This window comes from Labeo rohita, chromosome 20 (genome assembly GCF_022985175.1).
Source record: "Labeo rohita strain BAU-BD-2019 chromosome 20, IGBB_LRoh.1.0, whole genome shotgun sequence".
NCBI classification, from domain to species: domain Eukaryota; kingdom Metazoa; phylum Chordata; class Actinopteri; order Cypriniformes; family Cyprinidae; genus Labeo; species Labeo rohita.
The window spans coordinates 3249402-3261797 of record NC_066888.1 but is presented as its reverse complement, the minus strand read 5'-3'; the positions used below and the strand labels follow the sequence as shown (position 1 = coordinate 3261797).

General features: G+C 35.8%; 1 protein-coding gene across 10 annotated transcripts in view; it reads left to right on the top strand.

Annotated features, from left to right (window-relative positions):
• The window catches only part of nrxn3b (neurexin 3b), a 317541-nt gene that overhangs the window by 89400 nt on the left and 215745 nt on the right, over positions 1–12396 (top strand). For all 10 annotated transcript variants that reach the window (XM_051138803.1, XM_051138796.1, XM_051138802.1 and 7 more), the window contains one exon: positions 145–306. In XM_051138803.1, coding sequence (XP_050994760.1) covers positions 145–306 — 162 coding nt within the window. The remainder of the gene's footprint in view (positions 1–144; positions 307–12396) is intronic.

The window sequence follows — 12396 nt, the reverse complement described above, 5'->3', positions numbered from 1 at the left end:
TGTTAGCAGTAAGCAACCCGAAATAAGAGCAATTCTGAACAAGATAGTCAATAATAAACCATAAAATAAGGTTACCGCTCAGGTTAAATCACATCTTGAAATGTTACTAATTTGTTATCTTTTTATATTGTCATCATTTAACAGGTGACTATATCGGTGGATGGTATATTGACCACCACAGGATACACTCAGGAAGATTACACTATGCTGGGCTCAGATGATTTCTTCTATGTGGGGGGAAGCCCAAGTACTGCCGACCTGCCTGGATCTCCCGTCAGCAATAATTTCATGGGCTGCCTGAAAGAGGTGGGTCCTATACGATGTGCATAATCGTGCATGCACTCACGAGCGCACACATGCACACTGTGTAAATGACATCATAAAAAGCCTGTCTGGATGCCTTTATAAAATGCCTTTATAAAATGCCTTTATAAAATACAGCAGTCCCAAAAAGTATTTTTACACTTAGGTCATGCTTAAACATTTATGAATTTTATTACATTAGATATGAAAATATCAAACATGGCATATGCACGCATGTTATGCTTTACCAGAACTAACTTTAGTTTTGTAGTCAATTATGCATTTGCTTTTAATCAACTGGTCTCATTGTGGTTTTTAAAAGATGACAGTTTCCATCAAGTTGTCCAAATTGTGAACAGTATACAGTATCTATTATTTTATAAATACCACTAGTTTAATAGACTAGTTTAAGTGCAAATCATAGTAGTGCAAATAATGTCATGTTTTTCCAGAGCTCTTCTTTTATGTTGATTTGTAAGGCTAATTTGATGAGGAGCTACAGCAGGGGTCGGCAACCTTTTGGGCATGAAGTGCCATTTCTAATTTTTCTGGTTAACTAGTGTGTCAGTAATCCAGACAAGGCTAACTGTGCAATAAATCCGTTCAGTTTATTCACTGTTTTATATTAACGTGCTGCAATTGACACACATCACTCATGCACAGAGATCGGAGATCACGATGCGCACACAGAAACATTCAGGGGCTCAGAAACTTTATCAATGCTGCCCCTTGACTTTTATTAGTCGATACTGAATTGCTACATTATATTTCTCAGCAATGAGGGGGTAAAATTTTTTTGAAGTAACAAAACTCAGCTTCATTGTTTGTAGGGAGAGAGACAGATGCAGGTCATTCATACTCTCTCTCTCACTCTCTCTCTCTCTCTCTCTCTCTCAAAATGGCCATATTTAAGAAAACATTTGAGTAGTTTGCTACTACTATCATTGGACATAGCTGTCAGTCATTTAACACTTCTGTTGTAAAACAGTTGACTAATATTAAATGATTTCCAACTTCCATCTTACCTCGCCTTCTTTCAATGTTAAACTGGTGCTTCGCACTGGAACTTGCGCTCTGCTTCTGTGAGCAGTAAACCCAGCCCACTTTGATTTGATTGGCCATCTCAATAATTCTGACATTGACAAAGCTGTTAGACTGCTGATCTGAAGCGTCTCGTATGTGCAGCAGTCGCGCGAAGGATTTGCCAGAGTCATGCGTATCTGTAGACTAGTGCACGTTAATTCTCACACTTTAAAAGTAATTATAACTCCTAACAGGCATGTATCTATGAGAACGATTACCTCAAAATGTATGTTGGTTTGCAGTTTTCCCTATTGCTCATGTGCCAGTGATTATCCCTATGCCATAGGTTGCTGACCCCTGAGCTACAGTATCATTAGGAACAATATGGAGATGCATATGTATATGCTCAGATGATCAGTCTTGGTCATGCAAGTGGTTTATTGCAGAAAATAAACAGTAAAGATCTGAGATGCATAACATAAATATGTATATGACATACATTTCAGTGGTCACATGCTTAATTATTCACACAAAGCTGTAATGATTATGAATAAAAATAAGCCTGTTTTCCTTAGTGATTTTCTATATAACTGTGGTGGAGTACATGAAGACAGAGGGTGTGGAGTCAAGTGTTCTGTTTTAAATAAAAATCGAACATGAATTTGATATATGATTAGTGATCCAGATATGCACATGGCTGTTGTCACTTACTCCCCCAGGTCCAGGCACACAATAGAGCGCAGGAGTCTATAGACACATTTTAAACGTATTCTTTTTCTCTTTTTTTATACTATTTGAACTGTTAAATTGGCAGACAAGTGTAAAAATGGTGCTGAAACTGCAAGATACGATTGGCCTGATTTTGTTCTAAATGACGTCACACCAGCTCGAAATATATCAAGGCCTTAAGTCAGCTAACTAAGTCATGTCATACACCACTATATGTGTTCTAAAATCATCTAAAAATATCTGGATGGAATAATAGTCTTAAACAAAAAATTCAGAAGCATCCATCATACACTATGCAATTTTCTGTGAAACCTATCAACTTCTACTACAGATTGGGGCAGAAAACTGGGTAAAGGTTGTGTAATGTATTCTAGCCAACAAACTTAACTGCAAAATGGATTTATGTCAACTACAAGCTAGTTATAAACTTATTTTCAGTAAAATGGTAAAAATAAAATAAAATAATCCATTGATTTCTATAGCCACTTTTCTAATGTATATTCAATGCAAAGCTTTCAAACTATTATGAAGTTATTACAAAAATAGCTACAAAAAGCTATCACAAAAATATTTGAGGACTATATATTGTCTTGAATATATGAGGTGACTAGTTCAAAACATCTCGTTTAATATACTTTGGTGAGCTCATTAAATCAAAATTAGAGTAAATGTGTTTTTGGGAGCAACAGTTTTTATGATGCACATGATTCTCATTAGTTTGGATATGTATGCTTTATACCTTTGTTTTATACTGTATGTAGACTCATCGACAGCCTGTGGAAGTCTTTTTTGTTTCTACAGTTGCCAGTGGCTGTTTTCATTTACAAAATCTCGCCGTTGGCTCCATCATTAGATGTAATTATGAAGCATAGACTGTGTAACCCACTGTAGTCATCGGAGCCAAATAGCTGTTTCGTCCAGTAAACATCCTACCTCAGCTAAAGTGACATTCACGGCTTCTTTTATGAAGTTTACCACCTCCAGAAGCAGATTCCATTAGGAGTTGCCAGCACATAGACATGCACATAGACATGCACACGCAAACACACACTTATGGCTTGCAGTACCCGACACACATGGGTGGTCTATAATAACCATCATAATGAAAGGTCACCTTGTCTCTGCTGTTTAATCTGCCTCTGGTTTCTCCTCTGCTCTCTCTCTCTATCCCCAGTCCAGCTATTAATATCAGTCGTGTAGCTGCGGTTGCTCATGTGCCTGTCCCTGCCACATTCTAAGACACGGGCTGTGCCAACAGTGATGAAAGACTCGCCGAGTTAGAATTATCCAAGGAGTACTAAAAAGGGCAGGCACTTCATTTCAGTTAAAGCCAGGGCGAGTGTAGCAAAACGTCCTCTGAGATAGGGATCGTCGCTCATTTACACTCTGTTATATGACAACGATGTTGAAGGGTCTAAACGTCATTCACCTAAATGAATAGCGTTTGTTGTCACAGTTTAATTCTGTGATCATGCTTGCTGAATTTCCAGTAATGTAAATCAGGCTCGCACAAGGATAGTCAGACTCCTCGGTACTCCTTAGAAAGCTTCAATAGTATACTTCAACTACATACTTGTTCATTGTAAATTCTCAGGCTTATGACAGGCACACACAAGTTTATTGTTGTTGATACATACATTGATGTATTTTATTTATTTATTTATTTATTTATTTATTTATGTATTTTACATACATTTTATGGCCATTTTATTAAGTACCCCTTGGTAGCACCATGTTGGATTTCAGAACTTCTTTATTGTGGCATAGATTCAGCAAGGTGCTGGAGACATTCCTCTGAGATTTTGGTCCATATTTACATGATAGAATCACGCAGCTGCTGCAGAATTTTTAGCTGCAGATTCATGATGTGAATCTCTCATTCCACAACATCCCAAAGGTGTTGTATAGATTGAGATCTGGTGACTGTGGAGGTCATTTGAGTATAGTGAACTCATTGTCATTTCTAGGAAACAAGTTTGAGATGATTTGAGCTTTGTGACATGGCACGGTGTCCTGTTGGAAGTTGGATCTACCTCCTATTAAAAAGATATACTGCTTGTAGTTGATTTTGATATTCTAGGTATTTTCAGCTGGCCAGAATTTTGAGATAACAGTTCACGATACATATTGTTGCAAAGCAACTTTACAGCAAATTAAAGTTTTTACAATATATTTAGTAGTAGCTTACTAGTGGTGACTATGTCAAGTTGATGCACATATGGCAGAGATGTATGGTAAAGATCAATTAATGATGTAATCAAGCAGACAAAGAACACTATAAATTAGTAGCAAAATTCAGTAGTGCTGTATGTTGTTTCAGTGTTGGCATCATCTGAAGTCCTCTGAGGGGTTGACATCATCTTTCTTAAGTGTTCTGGATCCAGACTGAAGCTTGCGAATTTCTAGTTACCACAGGATTTCAATCCCATGGCAGAAACAGAGAACAAATAGGAACATAATTAGCAAAGCTGCTGTTCAAACCAAGCAAAGAAAGATTTGTTCAACCAGAGCTAAAAGATTAATTATGTCCATTTGATCAGACATAACTGCAGTAAAAGTTTATGAGATGCATTATTTGAATGCTTGGCTAAAAAGATGTGTCTTTAATCTAGATTTAAACAGGGAGAGTTTTCTTGACCTGGTAAGGACTCTAGCAGCTGCATTTTGGACTATCTGTAGCTTGTTTATTGAAGATGCAGGACAACCACCTAGTAGTGCATTACAATAGTCCAGTCTAGAGGTCATGAATGTGTGAACTAGCTTTTCTGCATCAGTAGCTTGGCAATGTTTCTAAGATGGAAGAATGTTGTTTTTGTAACATGAGAAATATCATTTTCAAAAGACAAGTTGCTGTCAAATATAACACCCAGACTTTTGATTGTAGTGGAAGTAACAGTACATCCGTCTAGTTGTAGATTGTAAGCCAAGAGATTATGTGTACAGTCCACCTTTACCTTTTGGACATGGCTCATGTTTAAAACAGAATCCTTTTAATGTGGACTCATTTAAGTAATGTAATATGATTTTAGGCAGGTTTCTGTCAAAGCACATCTAGGTTATGATCTGTGATCATATCATTTACAAAAAGTGCTGATGTAGAAAGTGATCTTCATCAAGCAGAGTGTCATTTGTTTATCTGTATTATATCTGATTTTTAACTGTTGAACATCAATTAAATTATTACCTTTTATGTGCTGAGATTTATTTGACTTCTGTGATAAGAGGCGGCTAGCAGATGGTCAGTTATGTCAGTCTGTCTGTTTGCTGACCTTGGCCCCAGTTAGTCAAGTACTTAGACTACATAATATTTTTTGACAGAAGTGCAACACCACCCCAAGCAGATGAAGATCGTCTTTTTAAGTCAGGTCTGCCCTAAAAACATGTCCAATCGTCTATGAAACCTATGTGGGCACCACAGACATCCAATCACTGGGTGAACAATATAGCTTGACCTAGCAGGAGACATATTACACAGACCATGTGTCCAGTCTGTTAGTTCACTAACTTAGTACTTAGCGCTATTGACTAATTTAAACACCTCTGATTGGTGAGTGCTTTTGGTGGTCATTGATGCTCAAATGTCTAATTGGCTACAGTGATCAATGCTGTTAAAAACATTGTAAACTTGATGCTCTTTACAGAGTGCTCACAAAATACGCAAGGGAGGTTTTAATCAGCTGTCATATTCGTATAGCACTGTCCCATTTGTGCTATGTATGTTCAGCACTGCTCTGCCCGGAGCTTATGAACTTTTACACAGTCTGCTGATTTTCCTAATTAAGTTTTTTTGACTCTAGCCAGTCATAACAGGTCATTTACCTATAGTCTCATGACTTTTGCATTCACATTCCACATTGCATCTTATTCTGATTTAATTTGGATGACCACTTGGAATGTTGCTGGTAAGGATATCTGAAGATTAAAATTAGTAAATAAAAAAGTGCATAGAGTCATGGCCAAAAATATCGGCACCCTTGCAATTCTGAAAATGCAACACTTCTCTTAGAATTTTTTTCCAATTGTAAATGTTTGGTATTCGCGTGCTTATTGTTTTTGTTTGCACTGCAACACACACACAAAAAAAAAAAAAAAAAAAAAAAAAAAAAGATAAAATTTCACACAGAACTCAAAAATGGACTAGACAAAAGTATTGGCACCTAGTCAAAATTGTAAGAAATAATTGCTTTTCAAGCATGTGATGCTCCTGTAATTTGTATTTAGACACACCTGTGGCAAGTAACAGGTGTGGGCAATATAGTAATTACACCTGCAGCCAGTTAAAATGGAAAAAAGTTGACTCAACCTTTGTGATGTGTATCACGCTGAGCATGCAGAAAAAAAAAAGAAGTGTTGTCAAGAGTTGTCTGTGGATCTGAGAGAAAAATTTGTGGAAAAACCTATCCAGAGATCTTAATGTTCCTGTGTCCACTGTGCACAATATCATCAAGAGGTTTACAGCCCACACTCAAAAAAATATTTCAGCCCTTAACTTAATTCAATTACGTACAAAATTTCCATGCATTTAGATTACGTAGTTTTAATTTAAACAAATCAGTTAAACTTAGTGTGATTCAAATGCATCAGTCTTACGTAAATGAAACAGGTAAAGTTGATGTAATAGTTCCCAGTGTTAAACAAACCCTGCTCAGTGTTCATGTGTTTCCACACTACAGAGTGTCCAAGTAGCATTGACACAGTGTTGGAGTTAAGGAGATCATTATGTCATGATTGACCAATAATGATGAACACCTGTTGTTTACAAGCAGACTCACAGAAGGAAAGAGAAACACAAGAATCAGCCACAGCCAAAGATAAAATTAACTTAAATAAATGAAGACATTAAATCTCTGATTAAACAACTCCACAAACAACATTACAGTTTGACTTGATTTCTGTCGTATATCCACAAAATTATTTGAGAACGTCTAAACAGAGGTTTAGATGTTTTATTTTAAAAAATGTTTCATTTGACCTCACCATCATGGCGAACAGGGTTTACTTTAGTTGGGCTCTTGACCCTTGACTTTCTTAGTATAGTTTTTTTTTGTTCTTTGGTTGCTGTAATTGTGTTCGTAGAGCACATTTGTATAGCGCAAAAAAAAAGGGGTCCTTATTAAGTGTTCTTGGTTAATTATTATTGATGTTGTAATCATTGTCAAGTGGCCTGATTTGCTGATATTGTTCAGTGGTTTACCTCTTAGTTTCATTATATTTACAGTAGTTGTATGAACTGTTACTATTACTACTTTAAGATCTGCAGTATTACTTAGACACACACAGAGATCAAGAATCAGCATATGAATCTCAACAATGGTGACATTCAACAGCTGCATGCTGGGAGTCATGGGTGAGATTTGTACTCTGCTGCTACCCAGCATGCAGCTGTTGAATGTCACCATTGTTGAGATTCAAATGCTGATTCTTGATGTCTGTGTGTGTCAAACTGATGCTGTAGATTTCAAGATTTAGTGTATAAGATAAACATCCATAATAGTTCATGCACCTGTTGTAAACATTATGAAAATAATAGATTAACCACTGCATGAGATCAGTGCATCATGCCACTGGATAATAATGATTTAACAAACAACAAAAATTAACCAAAAACACCTAATCAGACTTCTTTTTGGCTTTTTTATATTGTTGTAATAAATGTGCTTCATACACATAATTACAACAGCCAAACAAAATTAACATAAAAAAAATCAAAAGTCAAGAGTCCAACTAAAGTAAACCCTGTTCGCCATGATGGTGAGGTCAATTGAAACTTTAAAAAAAAATAAAAATAAAACATCTAAACCTCTGTTTAGATGTTCTGAAATAATATTTATAGATATATGACAGAAATCAAGTCAATCTGTAATGTTGTTTGTGGAGTTAAAACCTGGAATGAGTTAATCAGAGATTTAATGTCCTCATTTATTTAAGTTAATTTTATCTTTGGCTGTGGCTGATTCTTGTGTTTCTCTTTCCTTCGATGATTCTGCTTGTAAACAACAGGTGTTCATCATTATTGGTCAATCATGACATAATGATCTCCTTAACTCCAACACTGTGTCAATGCTACTTGAACACTCTGTAGTGTGGAAACACATGAACACTGAGCAGGGTTTGTTTAACACTGGGAACTATTACATCAACTTTACCTGTTTCATTTACGTAAGACTGATGCATTTGAATCACGTTAAGTTTAATTGATTTGTTTAAATTAAAACTACGTAATCTAAATGCATGGACATTTTGTACGTAATTGAATTAAGTTAAGGGCTGAAATATTTTTTTGAGTGCATGCACTGTAGCTAACCTCCCTAGATGTGGATGGAAGAGCAAAATTAATAAAACATTAAAACAAAGGATTGTTTGAATTGTGGATAAAGAACCCAGATTAACTTCCAAACAAATTCAAGCTGATCTGCAGACACTGATAGTCTGCATCACCATCTGAATGAAAAGGGACGCTATGGTAGGAGAACAAGGAGGGCACCAAAGGCATAAAAAAGCAAGACTGGAGTTTGCCAAAAACTTATGTGACAAAACTACAATCCTTCGGGGAGAACATACCGTGGACAGATGAGACAGAAGTAGAGCTTTTTGGTAAAGGACATCATGGCACTGTTTACAGAAAAAGAAATGAGGCCTTCAAAGAAAAGAACACAGTCCCTACAGTCAAACATGGTGGAGGTTCAAAGATGTTTTGGGGTTGCTTTGCTGCTTCTGGCACTGGAGGCCTTGACTGTGTATCATGAAATCTGGGGGGTTCTGTGTGGAATTGTATCAGATTTGACTTTTCTTCTCTGTTTTTTTTGTTGTGTTGTTCCAATGCAAACAAAATAAATAAATAAATAAATAAAAAAGAAACACGTGAGTACCAAAACGCTTGCAACTGCAACAATTTTCTAAAAGAAAAGGGTTGCATTTTCTGACAGAATTGCAAGGGTGCCGATATTTTTCTGGCCATGACATTGAAGGAGAAATCATATCTGGGGTGGGCTTATTTCACATTGGCTAGTGAGCACTCAGAACTTCTTATCAACCACCTAGTGCCCTGGCAAACACTCATCTACAAAAATTTAGTGTACATAAAAATACAGGGTATATTTGGAAGCATTCTAATGAAAGCAGAATTGATTTGAAAGCAGGTGCTGTTTATATTTTCTTGGCATCTTGTTTGTTATCTTAAAATTTCTGCCCTGAGCAAGAAGAACTTATGGCCTTTGTGCGGTCATGTGGTTCACCGGTCATGTGATAGCAGACAGTGGAAAACAGGAAGTCTAGGGGTGATGATTATTGGCTCTGGGGCAATCACATTGTTTTGTGTTTCAGTGATGAGCTTGTGGCCGCCAGTGTTGTCTGCACATTTGACAACAGGAGGTGAACAATCTTTAGCATGACATGTTTTTTTTTTGTTTTTTTTTCTCCGAAGGTGATGGCATTGTGTACTGCATCACACAATAAATATGGGAAATTTCATGTTTACTTCTCTACATTCAGAAATAATTGCTTTTAAATCTGCTATTGCTGTATTCTTTATTATTTGTTTGTTTGTTTGTTTGTTTATTTGCAGAAGTTAAAGAAGTCGCACTGAGGTCCTTTCTAGATGGCTTCATTAGAAAATGAATTACAGGAAGCAGAAAAAAGTTTTTGCCCTCCACAACATGTTTTTGTGCAGCATCAGCATCCACAGATCCTTGAGAGTAGGAAAATAATTATGAGAAATTAACAACCTTAGTCATAGGCGGAGTTTCACCTTTATATGTTCTATATTTCATATATTTATGTAACATAATTTATGTAACATATTCTACATTTAGAATTAACAATGTCTGTTGTACGAAGAGTAAAAGAAAAATAAAAAATAACGTTACCTTATGCAGAGAATAGGCTTGCTGCCATAGCTACGTCACTTGCCCACTGCAACCACCACCATCGTTTTGATTTTTTTATAGTAACAAAATATTATTTAGTTCAGTTGGAGAACAGACACTACAAATAAAACTGAACGTGGCTACTCAATGCAGAGTGCCGAATTACAGTTGCATCCCAGATCAGATTTTATTTTTCAGCGAACAGAGTGACGAGCTGACCGACAAGAATAGTGAGGTCAGGCGAGACAGACAAGACGATGGTGGAAGTTTGGCAATGTTTTTTATTTTGAAAAGCCTGTTGACTTTTGTCATTTATATGGTGGTTTCATGGAACATTCGTTTCTTATTTATATGGTTCTACAGTGTTTGCTGATTTTTACTTTGTGTAGCCTAATTTCTTTCTTATTCGTTTTGCTAATAAACGTTCTATGTTTCTTATATTTATTTGGTTCCACAGTGTTTACCGATTTTCAGTTTTGTATATTAGGCTATTTAAAATTATTAAAGTTATTTAAGTTATTTGTTATTTTATATTAGGCATATAGCATGGTGTGAGCTATTTTTATTCGTTTTGTTAATAAAAGTGCCATGATTAATTTATAGGCTAAGTGAGTTTAACGTTGTATTTTGTTGTTGCTTGAATGGGATTCAAGCAATAGGTTGTTTGCAGTCACATGATTCTGATGATGCGCGAAATGCAGCTGGAGGGCAGAAAGTGATTTTTCTCTATATAGGAATCACTAGCAGAATCTCAAAAAGCCAATGTTTTGAGTTGTTTATGGAAATCGGTCAGACCAAGAAATTTCATTTTGTATTGTGTATGAAAATGTGCTGTTCATAAGGAGGAAAAGGCAAGAAATTGACTGAAAAATGCAGAGCAAAGTGGCTTGTAAACCTGCGTCTGCGGTCAGGAGGACAGTCAGATAATGCTTGTGTGTGCGAATGGTTAATAAAAAATGTATTAATGTTAAGATATAAAGAAATATATAAATAGATACAGGGTGAGACAATGAGAATTCACACGTAGACACAATGTAAATAAGATATAATATTTCCAGTTGATTACAACGAAACCTTGTGAGATTGTGATAAATTGAAGTGAGTGACAGCTTTTTAGTGACTATATGAAAGCGCTATTTGCTCGCTTTCTAGGATATAATCAATTCAGAATTTGAAAAAATTGCTGCTAACATGCTGCTAACAGGACCAATAGCCAAAAACCCTGTACAGCACTAGTTTCAGGAGTGACATATATCCTGCATCCTTCATATAAATGTGTGAATCACTTTCGAAATAAGCAACTATTTCAATTTAGTTGAAAAATCACTTTTCATAACATAAGGATCACATCCAACATATGTTGTGATTTTCTGTTTATACCTTTCTCTTGTAATAGTGTCTAAACCAGTACAGTACAGGCTTTCCTCCATCTGATCCATTCTGCTTTTTCAGTCACTCCTGAAACTTTGCTGCTGGGTTTTGTGTTCAGGGTTTTGTGGCTATTGGTCCTGTTAGCAGCACGTAAAGCGAAACTTTTATTTAAATTTCGAACTGATTATAGAAAGCGAGAAAATAGTGCTTCCATATAGTCACTAAAAAGCTGCCACTCACTTCAATTTATGGCAATCTCACAAGGTTTCGTTGAAATCAACTGCAAATATAATATCTTATTTACATTGTGTCTACGTGTGGCATTTAGCACTGAGTGAATTCTCACTGTCTCACCCTGTATTCTCACTGTTTCAATCCCCCAACAGGAAGTCTGTTATTTTGAATTTTCTCTGCAAGTTTTGTGCTATTTTCGCCATTTTCGGGCGTTGTATTTAAACATAGGCATGCAATACAGGCATACAATGTCCGATCTGCACCAAAATTCATTTCTGACTTAAAAAAAAAACGGCTTTTGTTGTGTCTTTTAGTATTCTACTTGTTTTATTTTAATTTAAAAAAAGACCCTCTTACACTCGTGTTCCTTATTTCTTTTCTATTCTATCTACTTGTTTTCTTTGCAACAACCTTGCTACATGTACTGCATTAGGCTAACCGAGACTTGTCATAGCACTTACATATTATTACTCTTTTGTTAGTTTTGATTGCTTCTGTTGTCCTCATTTGTCACTTTGGACAGAAGCGTCTGCTAAATTGCTAAATATAAATGTAAAACACATCATATGGTAGTTACCTCTTTCCCTTTCAGCATTTTTTTTTTTAGTTGCCAGCCAGCTCCAGCATTTTTGATTAGTTTTATAAATGCCCCCCAGAATATTTTGTTGCATGAATATCTCCGATATATAATATATCAAATATAATATATCAAAAGCAAGAATCTCTGCTTTTAAACAAAACAAACTGTTTTATTTTAGTTTACCAAAGAGGGTAAACTAGAAAAAAACAGTTTTGTTTAAAACCAGAGACTATTGCATCAACACTTCAAAGTGGATACATTTTATAAAAAAAGCAACATTTTTAAACAAAA